This window comes from Ciconia boyciana, chromosome 8 (genome assembly GCF_034638445.1).
Source record: "Ciconia boyciana chromosome 8, ASM3463844v1, whole genome shotgun sequence".
In the NCBI taxonomy this organism is placed as follows: Eukaryota; Metazoa; Chordata; class Aves; order Ciconiiformes; family Ciconiidae; genus Ciconia; species Ciconia boyciana.
The window spans coordinates 50430073-50449848 of record NC_132941.1 but is presented as its reverse complement, the minus strand read 5'-3'; the positions used below and the strand labels follow the sequence as shown (position 1 = coordinate 50449848).

Genomic DNA, 19776 nt, shown 5'->3' with positions numbered 1-19776 from the left:
TTAAGGCAGGTACCATCTGTCGGTTCCTTGCCTTTCAAGACTGACAATCTGCTTCTGAGTATCCCCAAAGTTACCAGGATGGTAAGACCACACACTCACATTTAGGAGGCATCAGGTTCCTCTCATATAGGGGCTTACTATGATAGTACTTCTTAAAGATTACATGGCAAAATAGCACACAAGTGACAGTGCCCCATTAATTCACAGCCTCAATTACTGCACAACAGCTTTCCCATGCCAACAAGTTCTTAGTTAACCATAAAAATCAAAGACCAAAGATGTGAGGCTACCCATCATGTATTAATGAGAGAAATCAAGAATTACCTCAAAGGGTACCACAGGTGATTTAAGGGAAGGAATTCCATACAATGATGCCAAATATTTAAGACATATTTCAGAAAATAGCTGTTAATAACACACCAGACCACTCTGCAATTGCATACTGATCAGCAGAACAATATTATACCCTTGTAGTGGAAAAGGGACAAATTTTCCTTTATTGTTTCACAATATGTGAAGGTTATTCAAGAACAATCCAGTAAAGCTGTGAAATTAAACTCATGCAGCTCATTGAACACTTAGCTAAAATTATGTGTAAATTACAAAAGCAGAAATATCTTTTGCAAGTACAGTATTTAAGAAATTAATTAAATTCAAGTACATTTCTAATTCCAACACTTTTGTGCAACATAAAAGTAGTCTTTTCATTTATATTCACACTTCAACTCCACTTGACCATGCTTGTTTCTTTAGGACACAACTTACAGGAGAGGCATTCCTTATTTCAATGCTGGCATTACTCAAGACCACACTTAACATTAAGTAAAGTAATAACATAGTTCTCTAGCAATAAAGAAATAAAAATCAGGGACAAAATAAGGGAAATAAATAGGATAATTCAAATATCTAAGCTATATGACTTATAAGACTGCTAATGAAAAACAGCTACTTATATGGGAATAGGGTCTGGGGAACAGAAAAATTGCACAGCAATAGCAGCACTTCAAGGCAGTGGACACCACATCTAAAACCACAGTGGGATTTGGCCATGTGCATTCAGTGAGATCATCTTGGCATTTAAGTTTTGCTAATCTAAGATACTGGATTGTTCCTAGTGGATGAGAACCACAGTTTCCTGACAGAACAGCTCAAGCTCTCCGAGAAACATAGTAAAATTAAAATCAAAGGAGCAAGCTTTGGAATGCTACAGGAGGCCCAGAAATATCATCAGAAAGAGCAAGCAGAGTTTTCAGGAGCAACTCTGGGAGAAATTGGGAAGAAGAAATTCAGCAAGAATTTGGCAGGACTAGGAAAGACCACAAAACACTGGTATCCCCTTAGCCATCAATTTGTATTTACATCCTTCTCCCCAGGGCTGAACCACCACAGCTACAGCTCTTGTATCTGCTGTAGGAGAGCTAAGGGGTAGAGCTAGTCACTCTTAGTGACCGGTCACTTTTGGTGTGGGGGATAAGAAACATAGAGATCCTCTCCTGGTGAATATGTTGGTGGCTGCTCTCTGTCAGCAGAGACAATGCCTCTGCCCGCAGCCAGCTGGGCTTCCTTGTGTCAATCAATTATTTGCTTCTCACCTTCATAACTAAAGAAAAGCCATACCTGCACTTTTCTCAAATCATTGGCAACGAGCAGTCAGTACCACTTGTGTTTTAATTTATGAAGAGCACAGCCTGAACCTGTGATGGATGAGCACACCCTGCTCGCACTCTCAGGGTGCTCGCCTTAGGGGTTAGGCAGAAATTAAGAGCAAAGCTACGATATTTTTTGCTCTGGGACTGCTACTTACAGTGTAACAGCCCTTAATGGCCCCAGTGTCCCTCCCACAGCTGCTAACCATCAACACCCATAAAAGGTGAAAGGGGGGAATGTATAAAAATGAATCCTGATGTGGTCTGAGTAAAGAATTGTGAGTCATGTATGCATCTTCTCTAGTCCTTTCACTCATCCTCCTGGTGAGCCTCCCAATGAGACTATTGCAGGGGCCCAAGAGCAAAAATTGTAATTCCTTATTTATGTTTGATTTCTGTGGATCGTATTTGTAGCTGTTTCTGAACAAAGGAGTGGTTTGCATTCTCATCACGCCTCACTGATTTTGCCCAACAGGATTATTTCTGTAACCTGTTTAAAAATTGTGCTGTAAAAGCAGCATTTTAAAAGTGTTTTTATGCACTAATCTCTGAGGCTGGTTTCTGTCTCTCTCCAGGAGCTAAACTGAATGTATTTCATTATGTAAAAAGAAGCTTAATTTTAAATGCTGAAATAAACAATCAACACCCCTCCCACATTCCTAGATTATAACAATAGTGCCCTATTTACAGAGACGGTATTAAAGAAGACTGAACTATTTTCTCAGGTGAGGTGTTAAGAAATTATAGACTCTAAAGAAACAATAGACTTTAAGGTATAAACGTGGTATTTTTTTTCCAATAAGAGACTAATACAGACTATAAAATCTGATATTTTCTAGAACATTATTTTTCTACAGTGCTGTGAAATGCAAATATACAAGTGCTTCATGATATGTTATCTGATGGGCAGTAATTGCCAGTAACCTGGAAACTAATACAGCATTTTCCTGGAATGTCATCTCTGCTATAATTGATGATGTTCTTTTAAAACGTCCTCACTTTTTTCATTCCTTTTAGGTCAATGCAAATTCCTGAAGCTGAAGGAAAAGGTGAAATTCTGCCTCCAACTATACAAAAAATAATAAAAGGATACAACAAGTATCTACGACCATTTTTTGATAGTAAGTAGAAAAACCTGTTTCAATAAGATTGAGCCGTAATGTAATGCAGTGTCTGAAACTCAGCAATGAGAGCAAATGTTTTTTCACTGTACTTTTTTTTCTCCAATGTTTGACAATGACTGATCTGATTATACATTATGTACTATGATATAATAAGATATAGTGTAATAGCTTTTGTGGCCCAAGGTGAAACATATGTATCCCAGGCATTCACAAGCAAAACTTCCAGACTCTGTTAGAAACTTGGCTATCAATGTTCATGTGTCCTCAGTGAAATAAGCTGTAATACCTTACCTATTTGAAAGCATGATTTCCCCTAATTTCCTAAATAATAACTATAAAAATTTTGATTAAAGATAAGAAAGCTTTATATATCAAACTGTTCATAAAAGCACAGGCAAATCTTGTTACTATACCAAGTATTATGTGCATCTACTATAAGATTGCAAGAGACTTATTTAATAAATGCTTCTTGCCTTGGGTCTTAAAGGTCACTGAACTGGTTCACTGCAGAACCGTGAGAGAAAATGAATCAAAAATGTCCGTTCCCTGTGTCAGAAGGCCACGGTCACCAGGTTGGAAGACCCACATAGTCTACTGCACCCAGGCTGATTTTACTGCCCTGCAGTGCAGTCAATGTTAGGCACCTGAAATCTCAGTGACAAACATCTTCCTTGCTTGAATTAGGCTATTGCATGTATCAGAAATACTGAAGAGTTATGAGGCAGGGTGAAGATCTCTCCCTGGAGTAACTGCAGAACTCTGAAAAATAAAATATTCTGCATGTTGAAAAGATGCTCAGCTCCATGTGTCTGTTGGAAATTAAACTTACAGAGTGAATGCTAGGCAATAGCTCTTAAAGTAGATATTTCAAAATGTTAGAGGTTTCAGATGAAGACTTTTATATCCCTTTATATCCCACTTAAAAATGATTGACTAAGGAGTTTCTTGGACCATACTATTACCTCTTGCCATCCAAATACCTGGTGAGACTATCAGCTTGTTCAATAAGGGCACTCCACATCATGTGCAATTTCTGAATCCATTTCATAAAAATATTAAGATAAATCTGTATTTTAGGTTTAGGAGAAAGGGAAAACTATTTCATCTGTTTGGTTTTATTGTAATTGTCTCAGCTGCTGATACAACTGCTGTAAAGTATTTACATGGTCTAAGAAGATTTTCAGCAAAATAAAAGTAATGCTAATAAATAAACTAACCCCTTCTCATTGGAGATGATGCATGATGGAAAATAACTATATATTCAGTGGCCATTAATATCTTTAATTCATTACTTCATGCTAGTACCAGAGATACGTTGGCACTGCCACGATGGATGTGCTTTGGTAGACAGCAAACAGAATTTCATTGCAAAATCCTGTGATAGTACTTAAGACCAACAGTAAAGCAATTCTGAGTTATGAGTCTCCCTTTTCTAATGTGAGCCAATTTTTTTCTCAGCTGTTGTAATGCAGCAAGGCTATAGCTCTTTCTCTGCCTGGGAATTTTGTTCAGAGGGATGCTGTGGACTTCCTGTGGTTGCCTGGAAATCCCAGAGGAGCTCAAGCAGAGATCGAGTCTATGTCATATGCAGAGCTAGGCTAGCACTTCCAGACAGTGCCAGCATTGCTGCATATGCTCACCACAGCTCAGGCATGCAAACACTATGTCTCAGGAATCTTTGATGGATCTATGTTAGCCCTACTGCTGAAGGAATGGGATGAGACTCTGAAAAATACATTTTATTGATGCCATTTCTAAATGCAGGTTGGTGGTTTTGTGAGAAATGACTTTTTTGTAGGAATAATTTAGGTTAGGATGACCCAGGAAGCATTCATCCTGATTTTTTGACCTGTAGCTTTTTGCAAGATCACTTGGGATAATTTTCCATGTGACAGAGGCATGTGTGCTCGGGGTGGGGTGGGGAGTGGTATCTGCCCAGCCCAGACCCCTCTCTGTTACTGGCAAGGGGGGCCACAGCTTGGATGAGATTCAGGTCCAGGAGAAGCTATTGCTCTTCTCAGAAGCAGAGCTAGTAAACAACCTAAACCCTCAGCTTAACAAATCAGTGGATTATACTGATCTGGGTGACCACAGCTATCCTAGCTTTGTTCCATGTATTATTTTCCTTATTTCTATGGATATTATCTGCCTGCAGCTGTGTACCTTGTATCTGTTCTTCATGGGAAAGATTTCAGTATAGCGGGCTTTACTCAGAATTATATCAAGGGCTACAGCACACCTGCTAAATAGTTGATGAAGCCAGAGTATCAATTTAGTCACTTATACCTCTTCTGTGACTCTTTTTTTGCCCTCCTTATCCCCCCAAATCCTTAATTTCTTTGGTATGATATTTGCATGTTAATAGTAAGAGACTGACCAATCAAAAGTGGATCGTAAGATCAAAGTGCTGGTTAAACTTGAGTAGACTAATGAACAAATGCATGATAAAACCATAAACTGGGGTATTCTGGGGTAATCTGGAGATTATCAGCTACTATAAAAGCCTGCACAGTTCTAATTGTGTCAACTTATCAGTGCTGATTTACTCTGAGAAGGAAACTTGTATTTCTAGAAACATGAATAGAAAAGTATGTATGTGCATATTAACCCCAAGATCTATGTTTGCTCTCTGAAGTGCATGAAAGGATTTGCATAAAATGGGAACCTAGTATGTGTATGTTGATATGTTGAAATATCCAAAAATAATATCCTAAAGTCAGCCTCTTTAAGACACTTGGCTGCCCCCCCCCCCCCCCTTTTTTTTTTTGGGCCAAGATTTCTTTGCTTTTGAAAGTGTGCATATTTCTGTTTATTTGTGTGGTCAGTTAGATATGCACTCATAAATATGCATGAAGAAATTCTTCATAAAACTAGATGGTATTATTTGTTGCCATCTAGAGTGCTTTGAGCTTAATGTTAGCTAGTCATAATGGAGCACTGAAATGTGATTTTTATCAAGTGTGAGAGGGCCAGAGGTTAGCTTCAATTCTGGAATAACGTAATTCAAAGTAATTTCAAAGTTATTTGTCCTTGAAATTTTTCTTCAGGCAGGAAATGGGGATTTTTGAAGTGATGCTTGCTGCCAAGATGCAATCATACTCTTACAAAATCAGTGACACTGAACTTCTTAATATTTAGCAAAATGTTTTTTTAGTCCTGAAAAGAAAGCATTAGGTATAAACAAATGATCATAAAATGAAGGTTCCTTTTTCCTAAAGCCAGGAGAAACAGAAATATTTACTAGTGAAGGAAATTTTATGGCAGCTCATAAGTTCTTAGTTTAGTTTAATAAGCCCTCCGTTTGTCTATTTGTTTGTGTTTGGCCCTTGTGCTGGGACTGGCAGATGACTGGAAATTGCATTAGCAAATACAACTCAGCTAATGTCATTAATGAGGGGATTATGAAGATATTTTAAATTTGAATCCAATGACTGTGCATAACAACATAAAAATTGTCTTATCCTCTCCTTGCATGGATTGGAACTAATAGATTTCTAGATTTTAAGCCTGGATTAATCTCACCTTACTTTAGTCACCTCCTCCTCCACAAGTCCCCCCTCCAGACCCTTGCTACCCAAATGCTACCTTTTATGCCAAATACAGACTGTCATTCACATCTCTAGGCACCTAAATTAGGTGCCTAAAGTTGGATTAGCTGAAGCCAGTCGTAGTATGTCAAAGGTTTGCAGACTAGTAAAATCGACTGAGTGTTTTATATTTGTCCATGGTGGGTGGCACATACCAGTTACCAAATTATGGGGGTGCTTTTACACAGGGTTTAGTACAGAGGGATCCCAGCTGGACTCATTACTTGGCTCTGCCCTCATCTGAATGTTACTATTACAAATGTTCTCTTTCCTTAACTATAGCATTTTAATGTCCCTCTTTGAGCTGGTTCGTCAAGCAAGTCTTAATAAACTGAACAGATAGAGCTGGGATGTTCCATTAGCAAATTAAAAAATTACCTAATCTAAAATTATTTTAGCCATTCTTTGGACTGGAATATGAAATACTCTTATACTAGTGTTTTAGAATGATAATACCCCTTAACGTGATAATATCCATCCTAGACTTCTAGATAGATGTGAAAGTCTTCTATAGCAAAGCTGACGTAAGGGATTTAAAAATGCACAGTTATTTCCCTTAAATGTGCTACATAACCTTGACACTTTATCTCAGCAATACAAGCTGATTTCAACATCAGGTTTTCTGCTGAAACTGTGTAGACCAATTTTATAACTTTAGGTGCTGTGCCAAACCTCTCTGAATTAATGAGCAATTCCTGCTGACTTCAGTGAGCATTGGATCAGGTTCATAGAGTTGTTAAGGGATGCATAAAATCTTGTAAATAATTTTATACAAATAGATTTTGTTCTGTGATTGAATGTGATAATTTAAGTGTTCTAATTAAAAAGAGAGAGACTAGGAAAAGGTCACAGCTAAGTATATTTGAATATGGAAGCTGCTTTCAAGTGGTATAGAAAAGTGTCATGCTTAAATCAGTTATTCGAAACCACATTTAAAAGATTATTTCCCTTAGCTTTGTAATGGGTAATACTTTTCATGGTTTTAAGGTTTAAATTCAAGAAAGCGAATTAAATCTTTGAGTCCAACCTTCCATGTAAGACCAGTCATAATTTTTTTTTCCTCAAATGTTGTTTATATTAAGTTCTATGAGTTTAATTAGATGAAGGCATTTTAATCCTCAGAAGTTTACAGGTTACCGCCCAAAAAGACCAGGAGATATCAGAATGTTAGCCATGTCTAAGACCCTTTGATTTCATGAGACAAGCTCACAGGGTACCTGAGAAAGAAATACCAAATAATCATCATCTAAAGACTATTTTATGTACCAGTTAGTCAATGTCCAATCCTTCAAAGGCAAAAAGCCCAGAATATATATGGCCAGTTGTATATTGGAAAAAAAAAATATTTTGAATCCCTACTGAATCCTTAAAATTGTGATTTAATAAATCAATGACTTGGTGCAAAACTGTAACTTCAGCATACAGATGGTAATGTAGATTTTCCTTCCTTTCCCATGGAGATAAGAGACACTGTGAGACCATCACTGCCACGAAACCCAGCTTCCTGCATGCAGGACTGTTTGGTGTGGTGTGTGGGGTTGGTTTTTTTTTTTATTTTTTTCTCTCCTGCCCCTAAATGCTGAGTTCTAGAGACTCTAAATGATGAACAGTGATTAAGTTCCATTAGAAAAAAATCAATTTATTTTAAGTTTCATGTTGTCTCTAGCTTCCATAAACTGGGATCTTGCTTTGCTTTATCAGAGAATGTGTACAACGTACCACTGGATACTTTTTCTGTGCACTTACTGACATTGGGCAAGTCACTGCTCAGTCTTCTCTTTGAGGAGCTGAGTAAGTGCTGTTCCTTAATTTTCGTGTTACAAGCTTTGATATTAAGCTTCCAGAGTTTTTTGTCTTCTGGAATATTTCCCTCTCTCAATTGAACTCTGTCTGTTTGCACATTTTTTCCAAATGTGGAAAACAAATCTTGTCACAGTAATCTCATAACAGTCTTGCTAATACAGTCTAGATTGCAAGATAACTTAATTCTGTGTATTGCTCCCCACTGCAATAGTGCTTCTGCCAAAGCATAATATGGAAAGATCATGTTGAAATGATTATCTGTAACAACCTCTAAATCCTTCTCAAAGGCACTGCTTGCCAAGATGGTTTCCTATCCTGTACATACTGCCTGCGTTATTTGTCCCCACGCTAATTGCTTGCATTTGACTGTATTAAAATGTTTTTTTGACAAATGATTTAACAAGCTGTTATTATTACGATCCCCACCAATTTTTGTCTTGTCCACAAACTGTACTAGTGAAGCTACATCACTGTCTATAGATCATTGATGCGAACAAAGAGGATTGAAGCTGATTCCTGCTAGAAATGGGTCTGTCTTCTGATGTCTTCGTATCAACATTTACAGTTGAGATCTGTCAGAAGGCCTCTCTTAATCTGTCCAGTCTCTTCACGTAATGTATATTTGTCAAGAAAGATGTCTTCTGGTGGGAAGTTAGATGCAACAAAAAAATCCAAGTGTAATATATCACTTTATCTGAAAGTCCCATAATATTCTAAAACAAAGCAAAGCTGGCAATCAGGCAGACAAAAACAGTTTTTCATGAAACTATAATAAATTATTCTAGTGATACTTTTCCTTCTAGTTCTCTGTTAGAGTTGCATAGTATTTTATCCAGTATTGCTGCAAGGATGAGGTGTTCTTTCAAAAAGCCACCCCTTTTGAGAGATTTCTGAATGTCAGAATTGTTTTAAGTTTTCTTAAACTAAATGAAAAAGAGCTAGTACTAACAGCTCAGCACTGGTAGGTCATGATAGTGCCGACTGATTTTAGTAGTCTTCGGGTTACAAACGCATACGTGACACAGTGGTGGTTTACTTTGTTGGTACAAAGTTTAACAGACTGATCATTGCAGTGATCCAAACTTAACTTTTAGGTATGCTATCTGCCACTCTTCTGGCTGCTTTCCCATATGGGATTACTGTGAGTATCTGTAAAGTGCATAAAGTAACAGTCTTTGTACATAAATTTCAGTAAAAGTTAAAATGTATGTTAATTAGATTGTGCACCCATTGCTTAACAAGGCACACCCTTTGGTGTTTCTTTGCCATGTTTTGAAGATTCCCTTCGCTAATGCAGGACAGACTGACTTTAGTTCTCTTCTGAAGATCGGTAGATTTCTTCTGAAGTTGTCATTATACATACAATTCCTGCCAAACATATGGAAATGTAGGAACTGACTGTCTCATTTGGTCTACTGCCCTGTTTTTGACACTGTCAGCAGGAGACCTTTCAGAGGAAATTCAGGGGAAACCTGGTGGATAATTATGGGAAAACTCATTCTGTTATAAATACTTTGTTTATTTAGTAAGGCACCATAAATTGTATTTAGCCACACACACACACAAGAAATTAGCATTTAACTATTAATATTGTTCCGATTTAATTAACTGTTAAAGCAAAGCTATTCTCAGTAGCTTGTATTGTGTTAATAAAGACCCCTTCCGTAACTGTTTTTTTTTCCTGCAAAACTCCTCCCTGGCATGTTGTTGTATCTGAGGGATGTAATTTCCTGCTGAGTTTTCATGAGTGCTTGGCTCGACAGGCTGGCTGCACAGCACAAGCACTTGGGTTGTGAAGACTTTCAGGGCTAGCAGAGCAGGATGGTTTTCTCCTGACTACACTACCACTCCTTAGTACTTGAACCGCGAGGCAGGTCTGTGCTAGGACAATCAATTTGAGCTTGAAGTACCTCTTAACCGAAGCTAGATGTCTTTTGGTGGTTGGGAGTCACCCAACACTACAATTCTGTTGTGTTACTCAATAACATTTTGAAAAATACGGCAACAGGAAAGAAAGAAGGAAGAGATGTACCAAGTCCTGTTTCTGTGATTCCAGAAAAATCAAATCTAATTTAATTTCAGTAATCTTTCTGGAAAGCCAGCTTTTCCTCTCAGATGTGTAACAATAGCACTGATGATACTGAAATGCTGCTAATGAACATTTCCCCTAATCTGTATCACCTTAACTAGGCAAGGATCAAGTGTTGTTCCTACCAAGAAAATATAATAAGAAAGAGTCTGATTATTCCCAGAAACAATTCTCACATAGCCAGCTGAACACTGCATTGTCATCTCCTTCAGATGGTCCATTGTTAAGCATATGCCTTGCATGATGAGGTTCCCCCCAAATTCTCGTGTGACTGTTGGCAACAATATGCTGTTAGTCATACATGGGAATCTATAGGAAGGCTTTAAAAAAATCAGAAAACGGATTATAAATCACACTTATTTTTAAATTTAATGATTTTTGAGGGTCTGATGCATCTTTTGAGGCTGGCGATATTGTACCTGTAATAATGATATAGTACAACGGTAAACGTAAGTATCGATTGACTCTGTTGCTGTTGCACCCTAGAAAGTTGGGCTGAGTTTCCTAGAGAGTGAAGTTTTTAACCCTGGAGGAACAAAACATAAATGTATTCTTGGAGTACCAAAACCTGAAAAGAATGGAAAGAAACAGAAGAACAAGCTGTCAATGGTCCAAGAACTCTTCAGTCAAACAATTTTGTTCCAAAGTTAACCTCCAAAGTCGTCTTCCAATAGATGAACAATTTCTTCTAATCCCTGTGTACAATTTATAGTCTATAATAAACACATAGATTACCATCAGGGGATGCTGCAAGCCTACAGTCCTGTTTTAAGCTGGAGCTTTATATTTGAACTTTCAACTGAGTCCAGAACAAAGCATTTATAGATTCTTTCAGGAGTGCCAGATGTTTAACAACTTTAACACATGCATTACAAATGGAAATTATTTTGGAAAAAAAAAAACCTAATACACTTATACCACTTAGAATGACACATTTTTTCTTTAGTGTTACTCAGTGGGGTAGAGTTGGACCCCATCTTCCTCTAGATGCCATTTGGGGGCATATGAGAGCTATGTATATAATGCGTTGCAAGGAGCCAAGAGTGTGCCTGTGATGCACTGGCACCATCAGCTACATAGATCTTATCTGAAGTATTTCTGCATTTCTCAGTACTGCATTCTCTGCTTCTCAATTACTTGGAAAGATGCACTTATTTAATATGAATTTCCTTGTACATGTCCTCTGTTAATTATTCTGCACATATTCAACCAGGAATAATGTCATGTTTTCATGAAAGCTCTGCACAAATTCTGCATTTTAAAAACGCACAGCTGGTGATCTTCCTTCTGACACTGTAAAATGCACGTTCACGAGGAAACGAGAGTCTGAACACACTAACATTACAATGACAACTACTTAGGTAAGGTATTTAATCACAGTGAATAAACCTTCAGCTGATATTAATATTAGAAGGAGAATAAAATGACAAGTTTTCCTTTATAACTGCGAGTACTTAAATCACAAGTTAACTGCTAATGGTCAAAAGCAAGACATTAAAAATGCAGTGACACAATATAGACAAGATATTCTTAAATAGGCAGTAAATAAAGTCACTCAGCCATGCCATCTGGATATTAACCATGTGACATTGCCAGGTGCAACTCCTTAGTTTGCTAACATCTGATGGACCAGATGTTGCAACTGGAAGAATGCTTTCTACCGCTCTGCACCTCGGAGCAGAAGGGTGTGACGTACCATGGGGATTGTACCTTCCGCACCTTGTTGTACAATATTTTCCCCAGCACTTGTTTTCTGGGAAAAAAAAAAAATCATACAAACCAGGAAATATTTAGGAAATAAAGCATGTTTATTAAGCCCAAGGTACTGTTAGTCTAGAATTATTATATTTTGGATACAAAATTGTTAAAATTCTTTCATAATCTAAGTTTGAGGAATATTTCAATTTAAAAAAGCTACTAAACATTTAGAAAAAAAATGGATCATATTGTGGAAGACTTTGTAGCCAGTTCTCCTGAGCACTGAGTATTAAAGAACTATGTGCTAGATTCTGACTTTCTCTTTTTTGCAGATGGTCCTGTGTCAGTTGGAATGAGTCTGGATATTGCAAGCATTGATACAATATCAGAAATAAATATGGTATTGTAGCTTTTGCAATCTTTTTCGTTTTGCTTGTTGATAAGCTAATGTCTTGTGTTTACAGCTGCTGGCAATGTGACTTTGAGGCTTTTCTCCTTGTGCAGTCAGTGTGTGTTAGGAGATGGAATTTTATTTTTCACTACAGATAGTGGTTATAAGTATAGAAATGCAGATGCAAATCACACGTCTCACAGATACAAACAGAAATTTGCTACTGAGTATTAATCTTAATGAAAGGCATGTAGAGCAGTATTTATTTTCCAGATGAAATGTCTAAATCTATGCGTTTCAGAAAATTAAAGATATATTCATGTGACTTTGAAGCCACTCCCTTCCCTTGTGATTAGACACAGCTGAACTCATATTGTTTTTCTCTTTTACTGTCACACATTAATTTATTCCAGCTGTGTTTTATTACATTTGTATCATCTGTTTTTGAACAAACTATAAAATAGAGTATACTTTTCTAATTAAAGATCCTCCATTGGTACACAGAAACAAAAGGCAAAATTCATTAATCAGATATTCAATATTAGAAAATATTTGTGTGTATATATACATTAAAAAAGTGTGTACGCACATAAATATATATATATATTAAAAAATAAAAGTGTATATATATAAAAGTACCTCACCATTTCATTATTCAGGCTTCCACAGAAGTTGAATATTAGAATCCCTCTGTACTTAGTAAGTATTAGTTAGTATTTAGAAAGGGGGAAGTAAGGTCAGAACTTAAGATGAACTTATAAGAACACACCATGAAATTTGATTAAAAAGGTGCTAAGAAATCGTGTGATTTTAATGTAAGACTACAAGGTATATCTGAATTGAAGGTGAATTGGGCTGAGGCCGAGGCTTATATTCAAGGTCTTGATAAATTTGGCACCAGTTTCCCTTGCGATGCTGAAAGGATAAATTGTGCTAAAAGATGATGATTCCCTTCCTATTTCACTAACTTCTTTTTGTTCCTTTGTCTATCTGAATTTATACAACTTTTTCCAAAGTTTTCTTAAAAAATGCATTATTTAGTAGTTTATGTGAGCAAAACTATGTTCGCAACCACTTACTTACATAAATCATTCTAAAATTTACAGATTTACAGAGCCAGATTATCTGCTTACAAAACTCTTATGACTTCAGCTGATTTATAGCCCCAGACTTAGGCCATCAGCTTTTACTGTAAAATTCCAGTGACTGTAAGAACAAAATCTACTCAAGATAATATTTCTTAATGATGTCAACCTCACATAAAGTGCTGGAAAGTTTGGCAGTACAAGAGCCAGTACAACTGCTATCGGAGTGCCAGCATTTAAGAATGGGACATGGAGAGTCACAGGCTACTGGTGCCCAACAGCTGGTTCCATATACTTTTGTAAAGCAGAATATAATACAGGCTTGCTCTGTATGACAGCTTTGTTTTTCCTCTTTCAGGACTACACGGCTACCATATTTCTAAGGCAGCGATGGACTGATGAGAGACTTTGTTTTGATGGTAATAAGAGTTTAAGCTTAGATGGTCGGCTTGTGGAAATGCTTTGGGTGCCGGATACCTTCATAGTTGATTCAAAAAAATCTTTTCTTCATGATATCACTGTTGAGAATCGTCTTATAAGAATATACCCTAATGGAACAGTCTTGTATGCTCTACGGTATGTATATACCACATACCAGCCTTCCTATTTGGCTTCTACTTACATTTTAAACTTTCCAGGCTAGCATAATTTTATGCTTAAGCAATTGATCTGTTTGTAAAAGTAGAATATGCATGGTCTTATAGCTTTATGAATATATAATATTATTGACCAATATGATTAAATTCTTAAATTTAATAAGTCTCCTTTTCTTCCCTAAATAGACCCGTTAGCTTTCATGTAGACCAAATACAGGAATTGCATTTTGCCATCCCAGTTGTTTTGCAATGAAGTCATCACAGAGGAAAGCAAGCTGTGATGACTGATTTGCATTATTTATTGCGGATTATCCTTTATAATAGATTTTGATAAATATAACAAAATTGTGAAATACTGCAAAATATCAACAAAGGAAAGTGCATGCTGTAAGTGAGAAGGGAGCAAGGGGTGGCCTTTGTAGACTGCCACTAAACTCAGCTATTCTGGAGTGGTTTTCTGTTTTGATGCTATTACTCTTCCCCATTAGATACCAGTAAATACTAGATTTTTTTTTCCTTGCAATAGATATTTGCTTGCAAATATTAGTTCAAGAAGGATACATGGCTTATTTTTGTTTTTACTGATGAACAATTTTATCCCATTGATAATCAGCAATACTCTTTTTTTTTCTTCCAAGGATCACCACAACTGTTGCATGCAGCATGGATCTGACAAAATATCCAATGGATAAGCAGACGTGTACTTTGCAACTGGAAAGCTGTAAGAAGCTTAATACTTATTATTTTTATACAATTTTTCAAGGGCTGCTAGATATTATTATCAAAGAGTCTGGAATTTTCAAAGAAGCCAAAGGATGGTATGTGACCAGTCCCTGTTGAATTACAATAGTATCTGTATACAAAGATAAATGCACGAGGCATCACTGAAAATAGCATGGCAGGACTGAAATGCTGCCATGCTATTAATGATTAAACAAAATCTCAGGAGATTATCATAGGCCTGGTTTTGCAGTGCATCCTGCAGTTATTCTGTTGGTCTTCAGGGGGAGTTCTGTGAGCAGGCATTTTCCAGCACAGCCGAGAAAATATTTTTTATTTGTTTTTCTCTTTCAGATAGTATGCATTTTTTTTTTTCCCTGAGGCACAATTCCTTTAGGAAAGAAAGAAATTAGAATAAGGCTTATTTCTAAGGCATAGAGTTCATATTTAATTAATTTACTGTCTTCATACCGAAAAAAAGGTAATTACATAGACAGTTCTGTTCTGAGATGGATATGTACATAAGTACAGATCTTCCTATGACTTATTTAGTTGTCTCTATGCCAGTGCACTGGGAAAAAATGTCATCAATTGATGGACCAAGACTAAATATACGTTTATAGGTTCTATTTTATCAATCAATGTCCTCGTAATATTCATTAAAATATGCTCTCTAATACTTTGTAGACATGGTTGCTTTGCAAATACCCAAACGTGCATGTTTATAGTTAACTTTTTGCTGTTATTCATATGATAAGACTCTATCAAAATATTTTTGCATGGGGTAATATAAAAAGATACCCAATCCTGTAAGACAAAAATATATGTTCAAATATATGTCAATACATATTCAAAATCTTTTGCAAGGTTTTTCAGTACTTGTCAAGTTTTATTCTTTACCATTTCAGGTGTGTGTGTGTGTTCTTTATCTCCCGTTGGTAATGACCAATTAGAAGATTGCTGCAAAGTTTCGTTTTAGACAGAACCAAAAAAGGAATCAACCCCAAAACCTTCCTTACACAGGAGTCCCTCTAGGATCAGCAGGTTTATAAGATCTGTTTAACAAATAGTGATTTGAATTAGAATTTGGATTTATGTCTAATTTATTTTCCTTTGGAAGAGCATATTGGTAAGTCAACGCATATGGTTTTATGTCAACAGCATTGCCTAATGAGTCATTTAATATTTTCTCCAGTTCCAGAATGAAGTATATGTCCCACAAGTACTTAAATTTATTTGACAGGATTAAAAAAAGGAAAATTCCCCATATAATTAAAATTAAGCATTTTTCAGAATGATTCCATCTGCTTTTTCAACAACACACAAGTGTCTCCTGTCCAAGGGGAAAACATAGTAATGTCATCACAAATGTTCCCATGACATTGGTGTTTAGTTTTAAAGAAAACAGCTAGAAGCAATAAATGCAAAAGGAAAGAGTGTGCCTTTAGCTGTGGTCTTTTTCTTCAGTGCACTGTAATACTTTCTTTTGGGTATGCTGGAAATGGTGTTTACCCCCTGTCGTGGTTTAACCCCAGCTGGCACCTAAGCACCACCCAGCCGCTCGCTCACTCCCCCCCGGTGGGATGGGGGAGAGAATCGGAAGGGTAAAAGTGAGAAAACTTGTGGGTTGAGATAAAGACAGTCTAATAGGTAAAGCAAAAGCTGTGTATACAAGCGAAGCAAAACTGGGAATTCATTCACCCCTTCCCATCGGCTGGCAGGTGTTCAGCCATCTCCAGGAAAGCAGGGCTCCATCACAGGTAACAGTTACTTGAGAAGACAAACACTGTCACTCCGAATGTCCCCCCTTCCTCCTTCTTCCCCAGCTTTATATGCTGAGCATGACGCCATATGGTATGGAATAGCCCTTTGGTCAGTTGGGGTCAGCTGTCCCAGCTGTGTCCCCTCCCAGCTTCTTGTGCACCCCCAGCCTCCTCGCTGGTGGGGTGGGGTGAGAAGCAGAAAAGGCCTTGACTCTGTGTAAGCACTGCTCAGCAGTAACGAACACATCCCTGTGTTATCAACACTGTTTTCAGCACAAATCCAAGACGTAGCCTCATACTAGCTACTGTGAAGAAAACTAACTCTACCCCAGCCAAAACCAGCACACCCCCTCATGAGATAAGCTATGACAATTTATAGATGAATAATGACATCATCCTAGAATATTACTTGCAAATACCATTACCTGGAATTAAGAACTGTGAATGCAAGCATGCATATACATCCACACAAATACCAACATGTATAAATAAAATGTAAAATATATAACAAATATGTGATCTGAAACAGTGTTAGGCCTTTTATTAAATGATTACTAATGTAATCAATCAATATTATCAAGTAATGGCTTTACACAGTAAAACATCCCTAGTGGCCTTTACAACATGCTATTCTGTTATTAGTAGTTAATAACATTAATTGATTTATACTTTCTACACAGCAAAAAACATTTCAGCCAAAACCTCTATTGTTTCTTTCCCCTGCTGTTGCAACACTTTAGAAGGTAGTAGAGGCATATGTTAGGAGACAGGGTTGCCACTCTGAGTCTCTGTTGATATGGCAGATGTGACATTTGGGGACTTGGAGGGCTCCTGTCTCGGTTGGTGCTGCCTGGGGGTTCATGCTCTCTGCCATGCGGTAGGGAACACCACCATTCATTCACACTGGGCTGAGGGCTTTTTTCCTCCCCCTGCCCCCAGCCTAAATACATATTCATATTTTGGGCCCGTCTCTGAAATTTTATTTCCTTTTTGAACTTGTCCTTTAGCATTTATTCAGTGAAGAGCCATGTGAAGGCACTTAACTTGTGCTTGACAATCAGGGGAAATTAAAATTAGCAACAGAAAGGTAAAGAAACCCATTTGTATTAGGCATTATGAATGTTTAATCCCAAATTTACTATTCCTGTAGTTAACCCTGTTGACATTAGCTGCTCGTACTGTATCAGTAAAGTACAGGAATGAGCATTTTGGGCTTCAGGAATTAGTTAGAATGAAAACTCAGTGTCATGTAAAGAGAATAGAGATTACTTGTAAAAGCCAAATAACATGGCTTAAGGATTTTGTCTCTATAAACTTTTAAAACATTTTATAATTAGTAAAATATTAATCCCCTGAATAAAGAATAACTTTGCACAGGGGGAGCACTGTGCTATTTAACTTTACTGACTATTGGGAAGCCTCTCCCCATGAAAATTCTTCACAAATAGAGTTTTGGAATGAGTGTTTTCAAAGAATTTTCATAGCAAGGATCACCAAAACCTACTAACTGTTTGGCTAATGAAAATACTTTGGAACAAAAATGGTTCTATTAAAGCAAAACAACCTCCATTTGGAGATATGCTTGTTATCACCCATCCAGGCACTGAGAATTTCTCCCATCTCACACAACTTGGAAGACTGAATATCTTGTAAAGATAAATAAGAGTTTACTGTGGTACTCTCTAGCTCTTTGGACTTTATTTAAATATCTGCCGTTATTTATACTGAAGGAAAGTAAAATGAATCCGTGCCTGGAGTCATGCATAAAAACTGCTTCTACGAACCTCTTTGTTTTGACTGAGGACAATGCAATCATTTGTTGATAGGAAATGTTAATTTTATTTTTCATCTCCCAAATCTGGGAAATTTCCCAGCATGTGGTTTTAGAGAATCGGGAGCTTAGCTTGGATGTGCATGCTTTGGGCTTAGTCTTTTGACACAGCAGTGTTTTGGCTTTAATTTCTATAAATGTGATAGTGTGAGCAGAGATGCCTGGTCATGATACCTTTTCAGAAAACTGCTAGTGATACTGAAAACAAGATTTACACTTAAAGAATGGTCAGGGAAAGAATTTCCAGGTGAAATTGTCATTTTAATTGGTAACCAGCATAGTGTTCCCTTGAAATGAAATTTCTGAACTCCTGTTTCTCCTACGTTAAATGGCTGTAGGAAATCAGTTCTTTTTTGTCATTGCAAGAAACAAAGCCATTAACTTAAAAATATTAAAATGTTCTTTTTATTTTAATGCATCTCTTTTTCTGTGATTTCAGAGCTTTGTTCTTTTTGCAGCATATACCCTTGTGCAATGTATTGCATTATTGTCTCACTGTAGTTTACTTACAATTGGCTGGAGTCTAAAAATAATCATCAGCTCATGTTTCTGTCCCCTAAGCTTAGCTATTAACTTGCACAATATAAGTCTGTCAAATACAAGAATGATTGATCTAAGTAAGCTAAAGGAAAAGATGTTCAAATGCTCCCTGTTAACATGTAAATTACATTAACATAATCTTGAATTAATCATATACACTAGTCTGAAAATTGCCTGCCTTTTAATATAATGGGAAAAAGCTACAGAGGTATTTTAGCTATGATTGTGCCGCATATTGACAAGTGTGTGCAAAATACAGTTGCCTTCTGATAGACGATTCGTGTCCCGTCTCAGCTCCTAATTACTGCTTGAAGGTTAAGAGGAAATCTCCCGGGGCCCCTGAAGCATGCCACGCTGTTGAGCCTGCAGGAACATCAGCATCTAAGCTGGTGTCCTTGGGAAGCATCCAAGCTCCTAAGCCAAAATGTCGTCCCAAGTGACGACCCAAGCCCAGCTCAGGGCACGGCGCCAGCATGCAGCAGCCCTGCTGCTCTCCTCACCCCTTTGCTTCTACAGGAATGAGGACCAAATGCACTGCATCGAGAAACAGCAGCCTGGGATGCAACAAAGGGCACACCTAATGTCTAGTCCAAATGCTGGCAGTGCTGTAATTCATAAAAACTCTATTTCTTTAAAGCTTAATAGCTTTAGCCTTTACAATACCATGTGGTGCTAATCTCTTTTATTAGTTTGTTGTCTATACTAGAATAAAAGATATAAAAAAGACCACCTCCAAAAAAGTCAGCTTTTAAATGATAAGACTTTGCATGTTATTGGGAGTTTTGTTGCAAACAGGCATTACGTTCTGCCAAAAGCCGTAATTGTTTATGTCTAATTGTACTTTTAGAGAGACAAATAAGAAACAGCTGAACCATAAGCGTGCTCAACAAAAATGAATTATTG

The 19776-nt window shown here is 37.1% G+C and overlaps 1 protein-coding gene across 1 annotated transcript in view; it reads left to right on the top strand.

Annotated features, from left to right (window-relative positions):
* LOC140656132 (gamma-aminobutyric acid receptor subunit pi-like) overlaps nt 1-19776 on the top strand; it is a 49087-nt gene that overhangs the window by 11991 nt on the left and 17320 nt on the right. The window contains exons 3-7 of the mRNA XM_072871465.1: nt 1116-1329; nt 2664-2767; nt 12280-12347; nt 13782-13999; nt 14658-14740. Coding sequence (XP_072727566.1) covers nt 1116-1329; nt 2664-2767; nt 12280-12347; nt 13782-13999; nt 14658-14740 — 687 coding nt within the window. The remainder of the gene's footprint in view (nt 1-1115; nt 1330-2663; nt 2768-12279; nt 12348-13781; nt 14000-14657; nt 14741-19776) is intronic.